Here is a 25,978-nt window from a genome sequence, read left to right on the forward strand (position 1 = left end):
ACGCTGGTTTGTAAATTATTTCAGCCAAAGAAAACAACAAACTGTAATCAATGGTAATGTTTCAAAGGAGGGAGAGGTGCTCTGTGGGGTCCCCCAGGGAAGTATTTTGGGACCTTTGTTGTTCATCATGTATATGAATGATTTGCCTCGGGTAGTTAGAAATTGTCAAGTGTCGCTTTATGCGGATGATACCTGTATTTATTATGCATCCACTGATCCTATTGAACTTGAAAGAATTGTTAATGATGATTTGCGTGCTGTGCATGAATGGTTACTTCATAATAAGCTTATGTTGAATGTTAAAAAATGTAAATGTATGTTTATAGGTACTAAGCGTAATCGTAAAAAATTTGAAAATGTTAGTATAAGAATTGATGGTACTCAGGTAGAAAAGGTAGAAAGTTGTAAATATCTTGGTGTTGTCATTGACACAGAATTTTCTTGGAAACCACAGGTTGACAGCGTAAAAAGTAAAGTGTTACGTAATTTGTACGCTTTAAGAAGGGCAAGACCATACATTGACCAAGACACCGCATTAACCCTGTATAATACAATGATTCGTCCTCACTTTGAGTACTGTAACACCATCTGGATGAAACCAAATTCTGGTAATATAAAAAGACTGCAAATACTTCAGAACAGAGCCTTGCAAACTGTTCTGAAAGTGGATCATCGTCACAATAGACGAGATTTGTATGGGAGGCTGCCTGTTGACTGCCTTAGTGCCAAAGTGAAAAAAGATCTTGTTGTTTTTATTTACAAAGTTTTAAATAACCTCTTGCCTGATTTTCTGACTTATCAAGTGAACGTAAAAGTATCTAATTACAATCTGAGGAACTCGGCGTTTAAAGTATTGTTACCAAAACCAAAGACCAATTTCTGCAAAAGTAGTACTATTTACATAGCAGCTCAATTATTCAATCAATTACCGGAAGCCACGAGAACATGTACAAGGTTAGCACAATTTCTGAAGGATATCGATTCTGTTTTCTTCCTTGATTTATGAGTTTTTCTATTTCTGAGTAATATTTTTTTTTTAATCACTTCCTTTCCGAGATTTTTTTTTTTTTGTTCTTCTTACTGCATTCTACTGTCTGACTGTTTTGTTAAGAATGCTGTGTATACACAATTGTATGTATTTTTTTTTCATCTTTTTGTTTGGTTATACCGATTATTGTCTATGTATTATTCTATACGTTGATTGTACCACATTATGTTTTTTTTTGTATAGTGTATATCATACGGACTTGCTGAAAAACAGCCTAACGGCTGAGTGCAAGTATTTTTACCCGTGTTTAAATAAAAAAACAAACAAACAAAATCATTTCAGCAGCTTTTTTGCTATACTTGCGAGAAATAGATAACTGTAGGGCACCTAAATATTAGGCAGTCTGAGCTTGTTAATGACATTAAAGTTTATGCAAGATATACTTTTCTTTGTAAGGCCATGTATTCAGCTTTACAAAGTGTACAGATGAGTAAATATGTGACCTCTTTTAAGAGACAAGGGGCTTACTCCAAAGCTGTCACAGTTAAAGAGATAGTATAGTTTCGGTTGTGGTCCAAATAAAAGGTGGGACCCACCTTTTATTCCGACCACTTTTCTTTTGATATCTCAGCCATTTCAAAACCAATATCCAAAACCACTTATAAGATATGAAAGAGCATACAATTTGAAGAGCAATTCAAAGTTTATCTGATGAAAATCGGTTTTGAAATGGCTGAAATATCAACGAAAAAAGTGTTCCTAATAAAAAGTGGGACCCAGCTTTTATTGGGACCACAACCAAAACTATACCATCCCTTTAAGCGGTGGCGACTGTTACCTGTTTTTGGTTATGGGGTGAATGGCTGTGTACAGAGTGTCCAGTGTACTACCATTTGCCTCATGTTGAAATACCTCATCCTGTATGTCCTGATACTTCTCTGCATTCTTTACTGCAATCACTGGCTAAGAACATACCTCTGTTGCCTAGCAACCCCTGTTTATTGGGCACTCCTAGCCTTAAATGAGCCCTGACTGTTGGGAATGTGGTTTGTCAATTTCATTGGCCTATTTTTTTTTTTTTTTTAAGTTAGTCTTCATTGCTAAGCTCAGTTTACAAATTGGCTACACATCTTGATACACAACCAAAACAAACAAACAGACAATAAAACCGTGGCTATATTTTTCATAATCTTTTGAATGGAGGATAGACATTACCTCATGATACAATCATGTATTACTAACTTGAAGTTAGTCAAATCATTATCAGTGAGGAAAGGCAAGAAGGAGGTACAAATGACTGGAGTAAAATTGGGGTTAGCAGCACAGACTACATTCTTGCACTAGAGTGTGATGTACTTCGCCAAGTTACTAAGTTAGAGCCGTGGGGACTTTGCTTTTAGCCAAGTGATTCATGAATGCGGGATTTTAAGAGCTAATCTCGTGCTGTTTTTTTCAGACCCAGAAGGCGTCTCTATTAGTCATTACAGGCCGCTGCACTGCAAGAGTTAAAATCACTACAAACCAACACAATGGCTGTATTAGCTCTGCCTGGTGTGATTGTATTTGACTTTGAATGCAAAAATGACAATGATACATATAATGATATTAATCGTGATGTATTTAGTGTATAATATACAAATGATGCACAGGATAGAGTGCGTTAGTGTAGGCGTAGCGCACTCGAGGGTATTTACAATTGTGAAACATGCACGAGGCGAAGCCGAGTGCATGTTGCACTTCATTGTAAATACCCGAGAGTGAGCTGCGTCTCCACTAACGCCACAAAATAATCCTGTGCATCATTTGTTTTATAAAATGGGTCGAAAACTAACAGCATTTTCACGTACCTTTGTGGGTCAATAGTCCAGTCAGCAACATGTAGCACTCGCTCGAGAGAGTCAAGTCAAGCACGTCGCACTTGGAAATCCCGCACATGTACTGTACGTATAAGAGTACTGTAACGTACGCCACATAATATGCTATGCACACAAGAAAGGCCGGCCGGCATACGCAGCCCGAACTAGAAGTTGTTTACGGGTATTGACAACGCGTATAGTAGCGCGCGACGCACTTGTAACAACTGATTGAGTGCGCACTGGTACTGCAGTGCAATGGTACTAAAGTAATCAAAGCCCACGTGACTCATTTCAGCGCTTCCTATTGGCTACGTTCTTGAACCCATTTTATAATAAGTATTAATTGATTCTCTTTGTGCTTTACATACATGTACATGTGATAGAAGTCAGAAACATGTTTAACAACATGAACGTTTTTACTATTTGAGAGTTAAGGAAGTCATGAAATCAATTTCTTAAAAGTGTTTTCATGATAATCAAGGAAAATCTGATCCTGCTCCTTCTCTTTCAATAAGTATTAATCTTCCTGTTTTATATACATACCGCTTATCTCATTTGCTTTTCTTGGCATGTCTTGCTCACTGCAGCGTATCAGTACTCAATGCAGAAGGTGTCATCCAGTGTTTGGAGCCCTGGAGGACATTGCTGCAGAATTGGCAGCTCTTAATTTCACTGCATATTTTATAAGGGAGAAAAATTTGATGAAACGTGTTAGATTGATTGAATTTGCAGAATATCAGGAAGATATTTACAAAAAGAAAAATTCAAGTTTTGAGAGAGAAAAACGATCTTTTGAAATGTACAGAATTTGAGGATCAGTTGTGAAGTTAGCGGCTATTTAGTGTTTTTGGAATTGTGTAAACCAAACAAACAGATGGTCTTTAGACAATAAGGACTTGCATTAAAGATTTTTTTTTCTAAGTTTACCCTTTCTAACATTAACAATAATGATGATAATGATGAATAAATGATGATAATGACAACAACAACCTCAGCAACAGCAATGCTAGGGATTGTTAATTAAGATGATGATAATGACAATGATAGTATGCTAGCAATACAAGCTTTTCTGGAATTTGGTATCACAGCATTACTGTATCATTTTTTAACTAACTACTACTTCTTTTATTACTTCTTCTACCACTACATTACGGTATCATTCTATAACTGCTGCTTCAACAATTACCACTACTTCTACTGCTACTACTTAGATACAATAGATATTTACTGATAAATTGCATCCACTGTTCCTACTACCAGTAGTATGTTTGCATCACAGACAGTACTGCTGTTATTGCTTTGTTTGTGACTGAATTGTTCTTGCAAGTAGAACCTCTGTAGCCCACTCTACAAAGTTTCCCCCCGAGGTGGTAACTATTTTTTTTTTCCTGTTTTAATCCCTGACGTGCTCTTGGTGAAGAGTAAAAGTGGTTCAATTTAGAAGTGACTCAGTTGATCATTTCACAAGAGCAAAACTGATAGTGAGGTTTATTACTGTATAAGATGACATTTGAGGAAGTAATTTGTTTAAATGATGGGATAGTGTTGCACTCGCAGAGCTCTGTAAGATATCTGACAACGGTAAGCCATACTTCAAATGTCATCAGACGTCGGGCTGTTACCGTAGATGATCTTGCACCTATGAAATGCTTTTATAGCCCTGTGTTCTGCAATACATTCAGTTCTTGCAATTTTTGTTACAGATATATATTGTAAATATATTGTAAATGTAAAAATGCAATTTATCATAATAGAGAATATCCAGTTGCCTTTCATTTGGCCATTTTTTTTTTTTCATTTGGGAGGGGGGATGTTGTTGTTGTAGGAAAGTATGTAATTACTTAGTCCATGCCAAAAGTGACACTGTGAAATGGATGGTAAAAATTTGACGGACAGGATTATGAACAGAAATAGTGGATCAGCAGGCAACAACGTGGATGATGTGCTCCTTTTCCCCCTCTCCCCTCCGCTGCACCACCACCACCACCACAACAACAACAACAGCAGCAGCAGCAACAGCAACAACAACAACAACAACAACAACAACAACAACAACAACAACAACAATAACAACAGCTACAACAACAACAACAACAACTACTACTACTACTACTACTACTACTACTACTACTACTACTACTACTACTACTACTACAACAACAGGGGTGTCTATCATTTCTTTGGCTAACATTCACATACATAATGAGATATTACATGGTATGACCACGAGAAAGAATGCTGATTAGATATCTCTGCATTAGTGGGGTGGGTACATCATGAATTCTACATTGTACAGATGTAAACAGTGCTGTTTCATGCAAAATTTGTTGTTCATGTCACTTGAAAATCAAACATGCATGCTGTAAAAACAACTAATGTTCGCATTTATTTTAATTTCGTGAATATTGCGAGAGCCAAGCTTCGCAAAATGAAAATGCACGCAAAGGCTCGTGTCTACACTGTATGCATTGAATGCCAGAAGCACTTCATGAAAATTTCATGCAGTGAAAAAGGCCATCAGCTCCAACTCGCAAAAAAGGCTGTCTGCTCCAATTTGCAAAAATTTCATGATGCTAAAATATCATGTTTTACAGTAGCTCTTGATGTTGTTTTGGTTTTGATCATCCCACAGTCCAAGTTGTATTATTTTACTTTTCCTCCAACGTAAATTATGTTGCTGCTGGTACACTGTGAGTGAGATTTGTCACTGTTGCTGCATTGACATTTGATGTCATGAAAGCAGCATCATACTTACAGCAGAAGGATTTTGCCTCCATGTTGTGAAAATAACCATGACTGTTGTTCCCATGACATTGATATGTTTGCGTGTTATGGTTACTTCAGGCAATATTGGCCAGCTTGAAGATTTAACTTGTATGTGCAGTGGTGTGACTGCTCTACAAAATTTGATACCGTCATGGAGAATTTGGCATGGGTATACGACTGCATGCAATCATAGTTTCAAATAAAACCGGCAGGTGATGTGAGAAGATTCTACTTGATTTTTTATATTTTAGTCTTATCGTGTGTCACCGTTGGCAATTTCCTCACTTCCAAATTGTTTTGGTAATCGGTTACATATTTGCTCAAAATAACCACTAATCAGGAAGAAATAAAGTGATATTTAGTCGTGTAGAGTTTGGGATAAACCATGGAGTATTCCTCATAATCGAGCAGGCGATGTACATGGTAAGAAGCATTGAAAGACCAATATTGAGCAGTTCTAGGAATTTTTATATCTTAGTGATATACAGCATTTGCATAGTATGACCCGACACTGAAGGCCTGCCTCCTCTATTCTAAAATGCTTCATAATGAGCCTGGATTTTAATCAGGAATGTGTGCAAACAATGACAAAATTATGAAATGATTTTAAAGGACAAGTTCACCTTCATAGACATGTGGGTTGAGTGAATGAAGCAATATTAGTAGAACACATCAGTGAGAGTTTGAGGAAAATTGGACAATCCGTTCAAAAGTTATGAATTTTTGAAGTTTCTGCTCAGTCACGGCTGGATGAGAAGACTACTATAGCTTGTGATGTCACATGTGTACAATGATATAAAGAAAGAATAAAAAAGAAATTCAACATATTTTCACTTTTCTCACAAAACAAAAGAACGCTCGACTTCTCTCTTTCAGAAGGCAAGGGGAATAATATTACCCTTAACATATGTCAGTAACAAGTCAAAGAAATGTGTACTTTATTCAAAAAGTAAAGTGTTGTGAAATTCTCTTTTTACTTTCCTTATATTGTTGTACACATGTGACATCATACACTGTAGTAGTCTTCTCATCCAGCAGTGACTGCACAGATACTTTCAAAATTCATAACTTTTAAATGGACTGTCTGATTTTCCCCAAACTTTCACTGATGTGTTCTACTAATATTGTTGCATTCACCCTATCCACATGTACATGAAGGTGGACTTGTCCTTTAAGTGTGCACCAGTGGATGCCGCACATTATGCCCTGTACATTGTACATATACTTTGTACATTGACACAACCGTATCATGTGCAATGCTGGTGTTGCAATGTAGTATCCAAAGACAAAACAAAGATATAGAGAAAAAGGTTAGCGTGCGTCTTTTTCCTAACACTTAAAATTAAAATGTACCTTTTTATCCACAATCCTTCCTGCTGTCATTCATATTGACATGAAAAGAAGAGCATTGGGCATATTTTATCTGTCTGACAAAGGGCATAATAGAATCTCCCAGCAGGGATTAGAGAGACTTGGGCAATTATGCAGTGCTCCATTAAACACCTAATGAGTCAATATATTGGGATGTTAGCCTTGCATGGAAGTGTGTTATATGAAGTGAAGGGGGGAGAGAATTCTGTTGATTCATCCACCCAGCTGTTAATCCTTATCATAGACTGTTAAAATAGAGCAACTGAGGCATTTGTTTCTTCCTTTTTTTTTGATATCTTTTGATTGTCTTGAGTTCAGTAATCTTCTATTACCAGTCATGCTTAGAATTATCATATTTTTATGTGAATAACATTCCCCTAATTTTGTCCTAGTTCAATTGGAATGTTTTTGTTGTTGTGTTAAAAAAGGGACCCAATTAAAAAAAAAATATTGTCCCCAGACAATACTGACATGAAATCAGACCATTGTAGATTATAAAGAAATCATACATTGTTATGCCAAAATAATGTCTCCACGAGGGAGCTCATAATGAATGTCTCCCCAAGGGAGCTTATAAAAATGTTAATCATTACGATAATAATCAATTAGAATGTTAGAAGTTATTTCAAGGTGCGATTTTTCTTCAAATTTGTCTCATAAAAGTGAAATTTGTAAGGCAAAATTGAAGAAAAGTTACACCTCAACTTTCACCCCTCTGCTTTATGATCTCTTGCTTTCAAGTTATTTCAAGTTGCTCATTTGTGAAGTGTATGTATATGTCTGTATGCGTGTGTGTGTGTGTTTGCCTACATTGGATGTTATGCCATATCTTATTAACACAATAATTTCAAGTGCAGCATGAATTGATCAATGTTTATTTTGTTATTTTTTTAATACAATTTTTCCTTCTCTGTACAGTGGTGAAAGTGGAGCTGGTAAGACGGTCGCAGCCAAATACATCATGTCTTACATCGCCAAGGTATCCGGGGGCGGGTCCACCGTACAGCATGTAAAGGATATCATCATCCAATCAAATCCACTCCTGGAGGCATTCGGCAATGCTAAGACAGTGCGCAACAACAACTCCAGCCGATTCGTGAGTAGAGAACTCCTTATTTTGCCCATTAACTTTCTTTTGCTTGATAGACCGATGAGCATGAATATGCAAATGAGAAATTGTACTCCCACGTCCCCCCCCCCCCCCATGCTGCTGTGAATAATGGTTGTATGTAGTTGTTAGATAACAATAGCAAGTCCCCAGACCAAGTAACTGCGATGTGTCAGATTAAAGCTGATCATTTTTTATTTGGTTATTTCAGCTTTTATGGGATTAGAACAAATTAGAGCACTTACACAGTTAACCCTCTTCACAAAGGCACTTCGTAATCACATATTTTTGTATGAAAGTGTTTGAGAGTTTCTAGCAAAGGATCTGAGTTGTAAGATGTATGAGTTGAAAGTGCTCAGGAACTCCAGAGAAAAGAGAAAGACCTTCGGTACAGCAGTTTCTCCAGTGTCTTCAGCTTGTATGCATATATATATATTTATCTGTAAGGTTTTTGGCTGTATGCCCAAAGGGTGGTTTAGAATCCTACAACACTTGCCCAACATATCAGCTATATGTCTACATATGTGATTACCATATATTTAGGTGATGCGCTATCAGCGTATCACCTATTGTGATTATCAAAATTTCTCTTTTTTTTATTCTTTCTTTCTGCCACATTTTGTGTCGTCAATATCTCGAGAATGACCTTACGGAATAACATGAAATTTTCAGTCAACTTGTCTTATGACAATATCTAGCCACAATAAGGTTTTCATGACAGTAACATATCTATGACGTCATCTGGGCGCCATTTTGTGATTTTCGGACCATGTGACATGATCGATCATAACTTCATAACTAAAGGTCATTTCTGTATCATTTTCAGTGGATGTAAAGTTCAGGTCACGCTCTATCTTACTTTTTAATGTGAATTACCTAGGACATCATTACACGCGCGTACGTGCGCGTCAAAACTTTTAAAAGGCTCAAAACAACTTTCCAGTGGGAAATCTCGAAGTTTCAGACAATTTTAAGCGTTCCGCGCGTATGCGTCCGTCCGTGCATTTTGTAAGCAACATGAATATGCACATTTTTTGACAGATTTAGATTCCTGATACATTAAGTAACAATATCCACTGATTTCCGATCAATTTTGACCTATAACAAAGGAATGCGCTGGCGTCAAAGTTGAAATTTCTTCGTGTGCACGTCTATGTGGAAATATAGCGAAAAACATGTCTTTGTTTATTTCGCCATAGCTCTCTAAAACGTCCAGTTGGTAGTGCATATTACAAAAGCATATGAATTGGAAATAACGTTTCAAGTATCAACATTTCCATAAAATTACATATAACGTCATCATATCATCATCTGAAATAAAAAAAGTGGAATTAATTTTTTGAGGTACTGTTTCTGACATTCATTTGCTCGTATCTCTGTTGTTTAAGCTCAATATTATCCCAAATTCAGATATGTTGTACTTTGAACATTTGCTTTTCAAGTCCTTGTCATGGTTTTGAAATTTGATGACGTCATCATACTTGATTGTGATTAAAGGTAAAGACGCAAAATCGGACAAGTTTACGTGATATGTCTGTGGGAGGTGATTTTTTTTTAAACCATGCATTGACTTGACAACGTTTAAGCACCTTTATCTCAGCTGATTTTGCTTCATTTCCTCTGAAACTTAGGTATGTTGTAGCTGAGACAATAAGCTGCAGTAATCATGCATTTTATTCTTTGAAATCTCCTCATCAGGTTGACAATTTTGCAGTTTAAAACTGAAAATGAGAATGGAATGTGGACGAAACGATTCCTGATTCATCTTTCACATACATAAGTTTACGTTCCTCATATTTTCTCGTCGAGACGTATGGCCGAGTGGTTAAAGGCGACGTCTCAGAGACGTGAGGTTGCACACGTGCGGGTTCGAACCCCACAAGATCACGAAACAAAATACTTGGCTATTTTACTTTTTTTTTTTCTTCAATGGTGTATTACACATTCGTCCATGTAGAAATCATGTTTGTATACAAACGCACCTATACACACACACACACACACACACAATATCCCTTTGTTTTGTGTTGGAGACCACATTGCTTCGACCGCTGCAAATTTTACAGGCTGGGCTTGTCAAACTGATCATAGTATATAATGACGACGTACGATGAATATGTTGTACTTTGAACAATTGTCTGTCAAGTCCATGTCAGTGTTTTGTAATTTGATGACATCATCACTCTGAAAATTGTGATTAAAGGCAAGGTATCGAAAATAGCCGATTTCACGTGTTATGTCTACGGGACGTATTTTTCCCCAGTTGCCAGAAATGGCATAGCGCCATTAGTTTTTACAAGGCCTCATTGCCGTCTAGCAATACAATACATGTTCACGCGGTCACGTTTGTTGAGCGGGCATTGACTTTTTCCACCTATTATATCTATATATTGTTTTTTTTGTCTTGCCTTTTCCATGGATGTCACGTGGCCGAGTGGTTAGAGTAACGGTTTCGCATGCACGCATTTGAGGGATCGATGCTAGCAGGACACTTTTGTTTTTGATTATTGTTTAATTTTTTCAGATAACGTTTCATATTTACATTCTTTTCGCTGTCGACCACGGTATCTAATATCAACCCAGCGTATCACCAACTCGTCTTCAGTGACGAGTTTCATGTCTCGTTGCTGAGAAATATTACTTTTTATTTCTTTCAATATCAGTTTCACTCCATTGTTTTATGCTATGCGATGGCAGGAGATGTGTTTATGGGTATGAATTATGAAGCTGGCTTATTGAGAACTCAGCACATTGATCCTTTGTGAGATCTATATAGTCAGGTGCCTACTCCCCCTTTGGTGGTTAGTGCATGTGTGAGTATCTTACAATACCCCAACGAAAGCAACAAAACAAAGTTTGAAGGGGGTATATGGGAATCAGCATGTGGTTGGTCAAGCAGGTGGTTGATCCACTGCAAATGTTGCTGATCAAACTAGTTCTGCTGTTTTCAGGTGATTCAAAAGAAATGTTGATTCACGTGTTGAGCTTAATGTAAATTTTGGCAAGAAACATTTTTCAACAGTAGCAGAAAGTGTGATGCAATGCTAGCAACATTTTGGCTCCCAAGTGAGTTAAAAATAAGCTTGCAAATCGAACTACTTCTTCAGTTCTTTAGCAATTCTCAAGAAAACTGGCACAGTTTGTTGTTTAAAGTTGTACAAGACACATTTTCCAAGCATACTGGAAAGTGTTTTGCCATGGTAACAGTGCATTATGACCTCCAAATCAGGAAAAGCCTTGCAGATGAATTTCTTCTACAATCTTTTAAAGCAAGTCAAATCAACTTTGGTATAACTATTGAACTTGATTCGAAGTTGTGCAGGACATATTTGCAAGAGTAGCAGAAAGTGCATTGCCAAGTTATCAATACATTATGGGCCCAGAGTCAGTGTTTTGAAGGGTAATTTATCACCTTCAGTGATATTTCATAGTCATGATGAGATTAACATAGCTTGTGTATAAGATGAGTATCTAACTTGAGATTGAACCTGATGACATGGGTAAATGTTCTGTCGCAGGGCAAGTACGTGGAGATCCAGTTCACGAGGGCAGGAGCTCCGGACGGTGGCAAGATATCCAACTTCTTGCTGGAGAAGTCACGGGTCGTGAGCCAGAACCAGGACGAGAGAAATTTCCACATCTTCTACCAGTTGCTGACTGGTGCCAATCAAGAACAGAAAGGTGAAAGGAAAACTCCATTTAACCACAGAAACAAACAAGCCAAACAGGAAAACCCCCCCGACCAATTCTGCTTTTTGTTCAATATGCACACAGTGTCCCTGGATTTACTGTATAAGCTGTTATTTTCGCGTACAGATATTTTTGCACATATGGGGAGGTTACAGACATTGTCGCGAGATGTTCTTTTCATGAATTGACACCGAGGCTATCGTAAATGCATTATTATTATGATGATGACTTTTTTATGTGTTTTTAAATTCACAGTCCAACTGTGATTTGCAAAATTCATGAAAATTAAATCCTCGTGAAGATAACGGCTTTAACAGTTTTAGTGTTTCATTCATTTTTGCTTGCTGTTCCTATTTTGGAAGATGTTACTGTCATGGTATCTCAGTAATATCAGGCCTTGATACATTGAGATGGGAGTCAGATGGGGGGGGGGGGGGGGGGGGCACCTGGCCAGAGCAATTCAGTTATCTTCCCTCCACACCCGGGCATCTCATCTTGGTGCTCTTAGAGCCTGAGATGCTGTACATCATACACGGGACTATACATAATCATGTAATGTAAATGAGTCAGCATATTTCTTCATATTTGTTTTTCTTATGATGATGCAAGGCAAAATACATCAAATAAAAAGAATCATTCACGTTATATATCGCCACTTCTGTTTCAGTTTTCTTTGATAGACATTCAGGGTGATTACTACCCATGTCCTTGTGTCTTTCTGCATGGGAAGAGCTTCCCATCCTTCCTGTATCTTTCCTTATTCTGAAAGCTGCATTCATAAATTTCTTACCTACAAGCTTCCTTGTGCTGCGGGGTTCTTCCTTGTAATTCCATATTGCAGGATGTGAGCTTCTATAAACAATAATTATTTCTCATGTGCAGCATCATAGATTATCTTTACTAAGTCTTCACTGAATTTCCTTCTCTGAAATGCATCCAAAAGAAAGAAAGGAGAACAAAAATATAAAGATATATTTATATTGGGTCTATGATTTTACTGATGTAACAATGATGACTGAGTAAAGTTAAAGGTGAAGGATGATAGTTGCTTAATCATCGCATGTTTAATTTCTTAGATTTTTATGCACAGACAAATGAAAGAATATGAGGCAAAGATATCTTTGAGGTTTTTGTGGCCAATCTGCTCTTGTGAATATTGCTAATAGCATTGTATTGCTCACTAGTTTCTTTTCTGGCATGCCAGTATCGATGAAACTGTACTATTCTTTATTAATCATGTTCCTCTTTGCATTAAATAAAACATCTTGACCATGTTAAGTAGCGCTTCCCTTTAGTAGCCTGCAAGGAAATTTGAAGTGTTCCCTGCTCATGTCTGGAAGTATTTTTCATGCAATTATCACACGTTTACTTGAATCCGTCAGTCGTCACAAGCAAGTTTGATATGTACCGTACTTAACCAAAATGTTTTTCAGTTTTTCACTTCCTTATTGTACCATGCATTTCTGTTCTCCATGAATGGTAGTTGTGATTTGAAAGAAACCGTTCACAGTTGCTACGATTGGAATCCTCGTCAGCGTAATTTTGAAACCCGTTTCATGAATAAAAGCTGTATCACAGACAAAAACAAAAGCCCCAACAACAGCAAAACACCTGTAACAACACTTTAATGGATTGTTAGAGGAATGATTGCACCTTGTCATCACTACGAGTAGAATATTGTTAAAACATCTGTAGGAAAATAATATTATGTACTGTACTTGTGAGTGATATCATTCAACAAAAGAAGCATCCAACATTTCTCGCTTTATCTTTATATATTTTGTAAGTACAATATGAATGTCGTGAATTGCACTGTTAATCGAAGGCCATGTGTAGTACAGAGCAGTCCTCACAAGTTACTTTTACTTTCTGTTAAAGGGAGGCCAAACTCAACTTTGCAAGGCCTGTGTAGAATGTTGGGCAATTCTCTGAACTTCAGTTTGCCCATTATAAAGACTCTTTCTTCAGGAAGATGTTCAAGAAGGGAATTTTCTAATTGAAGGTTAGATTTGAGGAAGAGAGATTGCTCCTAGAATCAAACTCTCATATTCCAATACAGGAAAAGCACACAGGCAATTTCCTTCTTTCATTTTCATTATAGCAATGTACTTCTTGTTATTGGTGGTGATTAAATTCTTTAGCAGTGGCTGGAGTGCAAACAAACCCTTGATTAGTATATTTTTGAGATGCAATTATCTATTTTCTTCCACAATTGGCTTTGAAATGCCATGAAACTGTCCATTGTGGTCCATCTTAACATTTCTGATAACCACAAGAAACATTATTGATAACCTACATTAACAACAACAACATGAAAACAAAAATAAGAAACTGCCAACATTTTGCAAAGGCTCACATCAAATATTAGAGGAAAGGGATGAACCTCAAAAGAAAAAAGAAAAATCCAACTGTTCCTATTCAACAGTCTTACCCCTAAAGAAGTTACGGTAAAATCCTTCAAGAAGAGAGAAAAATATACTTCATTTCATGATCACACAATGGACATGTTATCAAATAACATACTGTGAACATCGTGCAATTTGTAAAATGATGTTAAGAACAGAATTTTAAAAATCCTACACTTGTACTAGGACAGGAATAATTTTTGGATAACAATAAAAGATAAAATCTAAGTGTTCCAACCTGCATCTGCATCTGATTCAGATGTCTTGTGCTCCACTTGAGTAACTGCAGTTAATCACTTGAAAGTCGCAGGGAAATTTTTCAGCTGCAACATCAGTATACTTCTTGTTGCTCACCTAAGCTGAATGGCTCGAGAAAGTGACTACAATCATGATTATCAGATTCAGATCAGACTCAGATTTATCAGATTATAGTTTGTATGTAGATAATGCTGGTGCTCCAGGGGTTGCCCCTGGGATAGGGGCCAAAATACCCATATTTAGTAAGGGTGTTGTAGCACTTTGTTGTCTGCAGCAATCCCAAAATCTCAAGATTTTTGAAATACTGTGGGAATGGAAATTTTCACGTCAGTAATTTTTCACACTTGGCCAGGTAAGATGAAATTTGTTTGTTCTTAATTCTGTAGGATCAAAGTATTAACTGGTATTACATATAAACGTCGTAGCAAGCAAAATATTTTCATGCTTGTATTTTTGTGCAAATTTCATTTCATGCAAAATGAGTAAAAATCTCCACATCACAAAAATTTCAAATTTTGTAGTAGTTTGCCTCAGATGAAGTGTCATGAAGTGGAAGTGTGATGTGCAGCTGAGTGCTAGGCCCACTGGGCTCTTGTTATATCTCTGCGGGTAAAAACTATTGTATTGAATATTGTGCAAAAGACTTCATATAACTCTTTGCCCTTTCCTACTTTGCCTTCAGAGAACCTCGGGCTGACGACACCGGACTACTACTTCTATCTTAACCAGAGCGGGTCCTATGTAGTGGATGGCACCAACGACGCCAAGGAGTTCAAAGACACCCTGGTGAGTTGTCCAGTTAACCCATTGTCTCTCAGATGGGTTGATTCTTGTAGCTTTGATACATGGCTTATCTGATTCCAGTGTGTCACAGGTTAAATGCTTGCAGTTCCAGAGAGCTATGTTTTTCAATGTCTTGATGAATGGAAGTTAAATACTCACACTGGAAATGTCAGTTTTTTTTTTGCGCGATTGATTTTTAGCCTTGAGCGGCTCAAAAACATATGGGCTCTTGAATTCACGCTGCACAATTGTCGACCCATTCAGAATGTGCAGAGAAAATTGTGATGATATTTTTGTGGGTTTTAGAATTCACGCTAGCCAGAAAGAGTGCTAAATGCGCAAAAATTAATGCACTGCAAAAAAATTTCTATGTTTACAGTAGTCGTCTCCTGTTGATATTAACCGTTTCTGTGCCAGGCACTCTGGACAGAGTGTATACCACTTTTGGTTTTTCTGTGCCACTTGGCACTCAGCGCACATCAAGGGTTAGGGGTAAATAAATTACCTCCGCCAAGGAAGGAGGTTATGTGATCATCAGCGTTGGTTTGTCTGTTCGCAAAATAACTCAAAAAGTTGTGTACAGATTCAAATGAAACTTGCATAAAAAATTGATATTGACACAAAGAACACCTCATTCAATTTTGTTTGTGGTCCGAGAATTTTTATGGATTTTCTAAGGATTTTTCATCTTTTGGCATATAAGGTCTTTTAACTTAGAGGTTTACATACGCACAGTAAAGCGCGTGTTCTGCGTGGCGCCGTGCAGTGATGTAAACAAAAGGCTTCTATTTGAAGAAATTGCATGTGTGTAAGGGTGGAAATTAGTTGCTGGCTTGGCAGAGGTCTGTGCTCTCCAAGTGCTTTTCTAGTTTTGTAAAGTGATGTTTGAGCGAGTAGAATATAGAGGTGATGAACTTTCTCTTTGAGAATTGTTAGATGTCTAGCTTACTTCCATGTATGATAGTGATAATGCTCTCACACACATGTTGATATTCTCATCCACTTGACTCACTTTCCTGCTTCATTGTCATCTTTGCACGTCACGTTTTGTGCTTCAACTTTTACTGTTAGGCTTTTTCACTTTCACCTATTCATTACCATATATATATGTGTATTCAGGGGCTGCTAAAGGCTATTCAGGCAGTGGAAGTAGGCCAATTGTCATATTAATTATTTATATGAATAACTGTGAGTGCAGGATTCAGGAAACGGCTTTTCCTTTGTCTGAAAGTAATTTACTCCTGTCCCTCGAGATGAAAGGGAGATGTTCTTTCTCTTTCAATACTAAAAATACTAAATACTTCAATAACTCAAACTATTATCCATTAAGCTTCAATGCTGATCTATGGGGTTTCCCATAGTGCGTGCAAATGCTGCAATCCCCGATCTACTGGATATATTCCATAGCAGATACCACTTGAGTGACAACATCATTTGTAGAGCTTTTCACAGCCAATGAACTCTGACCTGACATTCCACACTCCCTTTCATACTTCAGTTCCTGTCACTGTTGTATTGATAGGGATTCACTTTTGAAGTTTGTCAAGCAAAGTGTTTTTTTGTCTTAGTTTTGTTGTTTTGTGGTGTTTTTTATACCCCCGCCAAACGAAGTTTGAAGGGGGTATATAGGAATCAGCGGACGGTCGGTCCGTTGCAAATCTGGCATCGCGAACTACTTCCTCAGTTTTCAACCGATTCCCATAAAACTTGGCACAGATGTGTGCCTTGGGTTGTAGATGTGCAAGACGTATTTTTTGACAGTACCCAAAAGTACGTTGCCATGGTAACGGCATATTATGGGCAAAAATGGGTACAAATCTTGCGTCGCGAACTACTTCCTCAGTTTTCAACTGATTCCCATAAAACTTGGTACAGATGTGTGCCTTGGGTTGTAGATGTGCAAGACGTATTTTTTGACAGTACCCAAAAGTACGTTGCCATGGTAACGGCATATTATGGACAAAAATGGGTACAAATCTTGCATCGCGAACTACTTCCTCAGTTTTCAACCGATTCCCATAAAACTTGGCACAGATGTGTGCCTTGGGTTGTAGATGTGCAAGACGTATTTTTTGACAGTACCCAAAAGTATGTTGCCATGGTAACGGCATATTATGGGCAAAAATGGGTACAAATCTTGCGTCGCGAACTCCTCCCACAGTTTTTGATCAATTTTTATGAAATTAGGTACAGATGTTCATCTGAATATGTTAATGTGCAAGACACATATTTCCGCAGTGGCAAAAAATTGCGTTGCCATGGTAACGGCATGTTATTGGTAAAATATAGGGCAAAATGCTTCATGGCAAAACTGCTTCATCAGTGTTCTTCCAGTTCTCATGGAATTCATATTGAATGTTTGTCTTAGGATATAGGTCAGCATGACACATTTCTTGACAATGACAAAAAGTATGTTGCCATGGTAACAGCTCACATATTATGAGCCAAAATGAGGAAAAATTTTGTGTTGCAAACTACTTCCTCAGTTTTTGCCCAATTTCCATGAAACTTGGTACAGATGTGTGCCTTTGGTTGTAGATGTGCAAGACGCATTTTTCGACAGTACCCGAAAGTACGTTGCCATGGTAACGGCATATTAATGGCAGAAGATCAAGGAAAGATCTTGCGGATTTAACTACTTCCTCAGTTTTTTGACCAAAGCTTATCAAATGTTGTTTTGACCAATGCTAATGAAATGTTGTTTGGCAGGGGTATAACCAGTCGCTGTAGCGACATTTCTAGTTTAGAAATTGTATATATGTTTGTATGTATGTATTATTATTATTATTATTATCATTATTATCATTATTATTATTAGTATTATTATTATTATTATCATTATTATTATTATTATTATTATTATTATTATTATTATTATTATTATCATCATTATCATCATCATCATCATCATCATCATCATTAAGTTCCTTGTAGTATGCTTTGCCTGTATTGATGAGTTGTTTTTATGACTTGGTTTGAAAGCATCAAACCCTCCATACAGGTTAGCTTCTATTCCTATCTCGGTACTCCATGTGATTTTCCGTAGAATTTAGTATAATTATATAAGTATTTAGTTTCTGAAATAGAGTGTGATGTCATGTTGTTTTGTCATCACTAACTGCCCAGTTCAATAGCGCTAACACCTCAGCAGTGTTAATAAATTGTTCAGATTTCATTTTCATTGGCCTTGCATGGAGACTATTTAACCAACATGAGGTGTTCCAGCAAGACACACCCAGGGATCTAATTTGATGACCAAAACAGGGTACAGTGTGTCCTTCTGACATTGCTTGGACGTACATCATATCATCATTGATAGCCTTCTTTCCAGGCTGCTGGAACCTCTATTACATTTGGCAGGGTGTGTGTGGGGGTGGGGGAGGGGAGGGGGAGGGGGAGGGGGGGGGGGAACAACCAACTACCAGGAAACTACAGGAAGATATATTGCAGACATCGTAGAAGCTGACAAATCCAAATGATAGACTGCATCGAGAGCTGTCACCGTTATTTCCCTGTACTTCATCCCTAGGACAGCTCTGTGTGCTGTGCAATCCATCATGATCCTGCTAACATCAGAGTCATGCTATCCAGTCACAATGTTGTTCAATTCTCTGTGTGTAAATGTAGACTGAGATGCATGCAGCCTGGGGAAATGAACCAATAATCAACGGCATATGTCTCTTCGGGCACCTACACATGATATTTCAATCACTTTCGCCACTCGCCACATCCTATAGGCTGTATCCCTGCAGGAAATGATTAATATATCAATTTATGTAGCCTCCCCACACCCTATCATTCCACCCCACCCCCAATTTCTCTCTCCTTACAAGAACAATACCTATAGGGGTTACTGAGTACATGTATGTCTATCCCCCCCCCCCCCACTTCCTATTCATATGAATGAGGTCTCAAGTGTACTCGATACAATGTTGGTGGAGAAGACATGAATGTAAGGAATATGTAGCCTTCCAAGCTTTGGCATAATGTTTTGATTGTGAGAAGCAAAGCTTTGCATTGGGTTCACTCGAACAACCAAGACGAGTTATACAACGTTGTGTCCCGCGCCATTGATCAATCAGAGTTGCAGTTAATCATACTACACCTTGCTAATCATCAGCTTACGATTGATTATCAGTCTGCTAATGCAACCATTAATCTCATCTGCGGTCTAATCAATAGAACAACAGGGGAGTATGACTGAGATTGATTTGATTTGATTAGATTTTGGCCAATGCAGCAAGCAAAATGACAGAGAATGCAAACGTGTAGAAAAAATAATTTCTTTTTTTTTTCTCTTCCTATTGATAGTGTGTTTATTTGCAGGAGTAACATGATAGGGATATACTCTGTACTTATACAATGTAAATGATAAAGAGATAATAATAAAGAGTGCTCATATCTTATGCAGAGCTTGAGAATGCATTATAATGCAGGCCAGTGCCATGTAGGCCTAGAAAATTGCCAGTGATACTGAAACTGCAATTAAGACCAAGCCTTCATGTGAACGGCTCATGGCTGATGTTCATCTTTACAGTGAGAGTTTCAGATGTGCGACTACATGACTGTACAGTGTGTAGGTGCCAATGGTTTTAGCCAACCATTAGAATATGCATATAATGAGCAGTTAGCATGGCAGTATGAATAAGGACAGAGAAAAGATAATTGACTCACACTCTCCCCATTTTTTACTTGCCCTTTCATTTTCCATCAAATTGAACATATTGTACTGTTTACGCTGTTATTTTCGCGTACAGATATTTTCGCGAATGACGAGGCCATAGATATTTTCGCAAGATGTTGTTTTCGCCAATTGATACCGACGCTTACGTCAATGCACTATTAACAGGGCACATGGAGACATTTTCGCGTGTTGTTAAATTCGCAATCCAACTATGATTCGCGAAATTCGCGAAAAATCCAACCCTCGCGAAAATAACACCTTATACAGTAAGTGTGATAGTTGCCTTGCTAAGAAAATACAACAATTTTTGCCAGATGCAAGCTTGGAATTGACACAGCATCGCTGACAATCGCGTTACAAATGCCACACTAGATGGGCTTGAAAATCGGTCAGCCTGATGGAGTGTGTGCGGCTGCTGTGCCAGCTATGACTACAAAAACAATGTTTGAGTGAAAAATTGTTAATTTGTACATTTAGGGAGAATTGTCACAGTTAATGGATTACGGTAATCCTCTCTCTTGGCAAAGCAATCTGTGTGGAGTGTCGCAAATGCCAATATCCACCAGGACGAGCCAAAAGTTTGACCAATGCTGTGATGATTGGACATTGATATACTGTGAAGTGGATCCAAATATTGGAGATTTAGGGTAGGGTGGAGATGGGGAACTCATTCAGAAAAGAAATAATTGATGTCAAGGTTGGCTGCGACCCGGAGGCAGTAGAGAATACTTGTGTCAGCAGATGGCAAAATGACATTGAATGGTAAATCTACCGATTTGATTAAATTCCATTGCAATAGGCTGGCAGCTATGTGCATCAAACCAATATCTCATCCTTGGCTCTTGCATATGAAATAATTCTCTTTGTATACATATCCCTATGTATAACAGTTTTTTTTTTTCCTCCTGCTTGTAAATAGTGTACAAACTGAATTTGACTATTCCTGTGTATGTGAATAATCATTGATTGTTGAAACCATCGTTTTTGCTTTTGTGTATCCATCATCGTCATATCATCTGCTGAAATATCATGATGTGAACTAATGCGAGTGTGAAATGACCAGTGTTATTTATTATTATTATTATTTTTTTATTCTATTATTATTATTATTATTATTATTATTATTGGTGATAGCCTAACTACTTTTAGTGTTATTATTACCTATTATTGTTACTATTTGTAGTGGTCTTTAAGATCATGGATCTGATTTTATTTGTTTGTCAGTATCATCATTAGCTGTAAGTTCGTAGTCACATGATTGTGCTGTGAAGTGCTTCTTCTCTCGTGAATTGTTCTTGTGCTGTTTATATTTTGTTTTTAGTTGACCCTTTTGATTTCATCCCCTCTCTATGCTATCGCAGAATGCCATGTCAGTCATCGGCATCTCGGAGGAAGATCAGGAGAACGTCCTGTCCTGCGTGGCTGGGATCCTTCACCTTGGCAACCTGCAGTTTGTGGAGAAGGACAACTATGCAGTGGTACACGACGATGAGTGTATGTAGCGTTTACATCCATCCATTTCACCTCTTATGAAACTGTATATTGACAGGGACTCTTGTCCCATGCTGGTGACAGATGACAGGGAATAATCTCTGTAGTGGGGGGCCTTGCATGTGTTATTTTTGATTTTCAGTTCAAGTTGATGTAAAACTTTAATTTTTGGTACCATTGTAAAGGTAATTGTCTATAGATCAATTTTGGTTCGAGTGTCAAGCACACAAGTAAGAAATACTCAAAATGGCCGCCAAAATCCAAGATGGCCGCCAACTTCTAGACTTTTGTCAAAAAATTGGATAAAACTCTCCATTTGAAGTGATTTAAGTGCTGAACCTGATATTTTCAAGGGTAATGAGATTATTGGACACATTTAGAAATAAAAACAATTAATCCTTTTGCTTAATTTGCATAAATTTACATGAATTCCATTTTTTAAGCTTTCTTCCTTAATACAATTACTTAGAGACAAAATGTATATAAAAAATGAAATAATCACAAGGAAATGATGATAAGGAAAGAATTACAGCGAAATCTTCCAGACATGTCCTAAAATACATTTTCAGCACATCCGATGAATAGGGGGTCAATAGCTCCATGTTTTACAGAGGCATTATACTCCAAAGAAAGGTCTTGGAACTGCTAGTGCACCCATTTGAAGTGATTTAAGTGCTGAACCTGATATTTTCATGGGTAATGAGATTATTGGACACATTTAGAAATAAAAACAATTAATGCCTTTTGTTTAATTTGCATAAATTTACATAAATTCCATTTTTTAAGCTTTTTTCCTTAAAAAATACAATTAAATAAAATTAAATACAAAATGTATATAAAAAAATGAAATAATCACTTTCAAAGCAATGTATCAATACATTGCTTTGAAAGTGATTGCTATACAGAATCAGAGTGTATGTGAGTTTTGTCCTGGCAGCTCATATTACATGATATAACAGTACTGTAAAAGTGGAAATTTTCGCGGTGTTGAAATTTTCGCGCATTTCGCGCAACCAGAAACTAGCGCGAAAATAAAAACACGCGAATATTTTTGCTTGCCATACGTTCCTGTGCGTGATGTCTTGATTCCGCGGAATTAAAAACACGCGAAACTCTTCTGACCCGGCCTAGCGCGAAAAATTAGTCGCGCGAAAATATCCACTTTTACAGTAGTTGTTGAGTTCATGTTCATGGAATACAGCAGTGAACACAGAAATGTACACATGCACGTTACATGATCAGGAGTTGATATTTTCACATGTTGTTAGATTTGTGAATAGTACCCAGATCGCAGAATTCCCACAAATAACCCCAGGAAAACAGGTATGGTATGAAGTCTCATTAATAAAGATTATCTTTGATGCGTTTGAGGTGACAAAAAATGATGTCAAGTATCAAAACTAAATGCAATCGTAGAATTTGCTTTGTGTTTGCTCTGTGTTGTGGGCTGCTCAGGTACAGCCCTGTCGCGATTTATACAGCGACTGGGCTGTGTAGAGTTAGTGTACAGTGTATTTACATACTGTAATATGCACAGCCCTGTACAGTGTATTTACATAATATGCACAGGCCTGTCACATCATTATCACAGCAAGTCATGACTGGTACTCTTAGTGGTCTCAGTCTGGTGGCCCCTGGCTGGGCCCCCTGCCTTGGGCCAGCACTTAGGCTCCTGCCTTCGGCCCGGCCTTGGTCCCCATGAGCCCCTGGGCCCCTGGGCCCCTGGGACCCTGAGCCCCTGGGCCACCGGGCCCCCGGGCCCCCCGGGCCTGGGCCCACTTGGGCTCTGGGCCCCTGGTTCTGGGCTAAGGCCCGTGGCCTTGGGTCCGGCCTTAGGCCCCTCCTTTGGCCCGGCTGTACTTTGTACATGGTCTATGTAAAATCAAGCTTGTCTGTAACTGTACAATTACAAATAATTACAAATAATCACAAATGATCAACAGGTCCATACTATGAATATATGAATATATAAATATATGAATATATGATTATATGAATATATGCATATATATTATTATATATGATTATATAAATGTGATCAGGCGTTCTGTTACAGTGTCAGATCTGCAGTCATTCATATATGGCAAATTTTATGCATGTATAAATGGCATACATTCATGTGTACAGTATGCTACACTACCACTATGAAGTAATTTACCTGGTAATGCTTTACCGGGAAAACCGTTCCTTGCTGGTAAAATATTGTCTTACCGATCTGCTTTCATTCAAGCATTACTGTTTGAAAACCGTTGCAAAGCTGACATGACTACCGGGAAAATACTCACGTAAAGAGAGGGCTTACAGTTGGCACAACTTTTATCGTACTGTACCGTTGTTACCGTATCTTTACTGATAGCGCGCGAGTACTGCAGAGCGCGCGCGCGCGCAAATCTGTACTTCTACCAAAGATAGTAGATAACAAGATACGAAGGCGCTAAGATACGAAGATACGAAGAGAGCTAAGTACAAACTCAGTACACCTAGGAACATCATTCATTTCCAAAGGTAGTGGTATCTTTATTATCTTAAAAAGATTTAAAAATTATAGTCGTAGCTTTTTTTCGATTAAGGGGATTATTTTGAAGAACAAGATTTTAGAGTAATAAGGATTATTTCGTGGAGGTAAAAATTTGGCAACAACATGATCTCACAATCAAAACGCTTGATAAACAACAACAACATCTTCAAAGACAGCGCGTCTCAGGCAAAAGACACACATCACCTGAGACGCGCTGTCCCTGAAGCCGCTGCTGCTGTTTATCAAGCGTCAAGGCAGCGCGTCTCAGGTGATGTACTTTGAAATCATTTAGTATAGTTTTGAGTAGCCCTGTGGCCTGAGTCCACTTCAGTTTTCAGGGGAAACTGAAACCTGTGGATTCCTCTGTAAAATTTGTAGGCGTGGGAATTTCAGATGTTTAAAGTTTACAAATATATTCCCTACTTGACACGTACATGGTCAGGGAGTGTTACTAGTATTGATTAACAAATCTGAAAGGTCAGGTATTAAACATTTGATATTCACAAGTCTGATTAAAGAAAAAATAAGAATATGTCAAGAGGAAACTTGCCTGTATTGTTTAAGTGGAAGGTATCATACAATATAGAGAAGTGGCGGTTCAATGACAATCTGGGTAGAATTTGACCAATAAATGAGATCAAAGTTATAATCATTTTGAATGTTGGCATATCATATGTAATGAGTGCTTCCTACATGAAGAAAAGATGGGAAAGTTATGTCATGTCTGCGGCACTTTGCCATTTGTGGGAATTCTGTCCCTCAGTTGTCATGAACTGAATTCAATTATACTTTCAATTCAATCCAAGTATACTTTATTTCCATTTGATGAAAGGTAATGCATAATACCAAGTATTATATATTTGACAAGTTGTATCATATAATAATTTGTGAGAAGTACAAGTTATAAAGGAAAATATGAAATAGGTGAGCAATTGAATGTAATAGATTATGAGTTATTTATAGTTGACTTAACTTACTTAACTTTCCAACAGTTCTGGACTTCCCAGCTTTCCTGCTGGGCATTGACCGGGAGGCGCTGCGACAAAAGCTGACCAGTCGGCGGATGGACAGCAAGTGGGGCGGGAAGGCAGAGTCTATCGAGGTCACGCTCAACCACGAACAGGCCGCGTACACGCGGGACGCCCTCGCCAAGGCTGTTCACTCCCGCCTCTTTGACTTCCTTGTTGATGTGAGTGTAATGCCCCAAACTTACCTTTGGACCAGAGCAGTGAATGCAGAAGAAACAAAAAATGCAGAAGAGATTGGTGAAACGATCAGTGAAAGTTTGACAACAATTGGACACTCTGTGTAGAAGTAATGCATTTTGAAAATGTTGATTGATTTGATGTGCTGCCATCTCTTGATGAAAATTCTACCACAATTTGAGATGCTACAGTATCAGAACAATTAAAAGGGAATATCAAAAGGATTTTTAAAAAAATTGTGTCTTTGCTCCTCTTAACCCATTGAGGACGGACTGATTTTGCTACAACACACATTTCCCATAGACTCCTGCCCGAGTATATTCGGGACTCATCCTCAACGGGTTAAAAGCATGGTGAATAACATTTGCCATAGCATATCTCACTGATACGTCAAAGTAATACATGTACATTGTATGCACTTTCCATAAGAAATTATTATTATTATTTTTTTTTTTTTAAATGATGAGCAAGAGATTACTGGTCTTAGAGAAAGAGAACCTGAAGTTGCTTCATTTATGTCATCCAGTGTTTTGTGAACAAACAGTGCTTAGTAACATATTTCATAATAGAACAGAATGATTAATATACTAGTATAATGGGGTGAATAATGATTAAACCATCACATGTTCAACAGTATTTTTTTTTTTAATGTGACCTGTCCCTCCAGTCAATAAACCGTGCCATGCAGAAGGATCGAGAGGAGATCGCCATCGGGGTTCTCGACATCTACGGCTTCGAGATCTTCCAGCAGAATGGCTTCGAGCAGTTCTGCATCAACTTTGTCAATGAGAAGCTCCAGCAGATCTTCATCGAGCTCACTCTGAAGGCAGAGCAGGTCAGACTGCTCAATTTTTC

General features: G+C 37.8%; 1 protein-coding gene across 1 annotated transcript in view; it reads left to right on the forward strand.

The window, feature by feature from the left end:
* Window positions 1-25,978, forward strand: part of LOC140230755 (unconventional myosin-If-like) — a 112,323-nt gene that overhangs the window by 21,685 nt on the left and 64,660 nt on the right. Inside the window, exons 5-10 of the mRNA XM_072310891.1 lie at window positions 7,900-8,077; window positions 11,608-11,770; window positions 15,125-15,228; window positions 21,271-21,403; window positions 24,911-25,107; window positions 25,791-25,958. Of these exons, the coding sequence (XP_072166992.1) occupies window positions 7,900-8,077; window positions 11,608-11,770; window positions 15,125-15,228; window positions 21,271-21,403; window positions 24,911-25,107; window positions 25,791-25,958 (943 nt within the window). The remainder of the gene's footprint in view (window positions 1-7,899; window positions 8,078-11,607; window positions 11,771-15,124; window positions 15,229-21,270; window positions 21,404-24,910; window positions 25,108-25,790; window positions 25,959-25,978) is intronic.

This window comes from Diadema setosum, chromosome 7 (genome assembly GCF_964275005.1).
Source record: "Diadema setosum chromosome 7, eeDiaSeto1, whole genome shotgun sequence".
Lineage (NCBI taxonomy): Eukaryota > Metazoa > Echinodermata > Echinoidea > Diadematoida > Diadematidae > Diadema > Diadema setosum.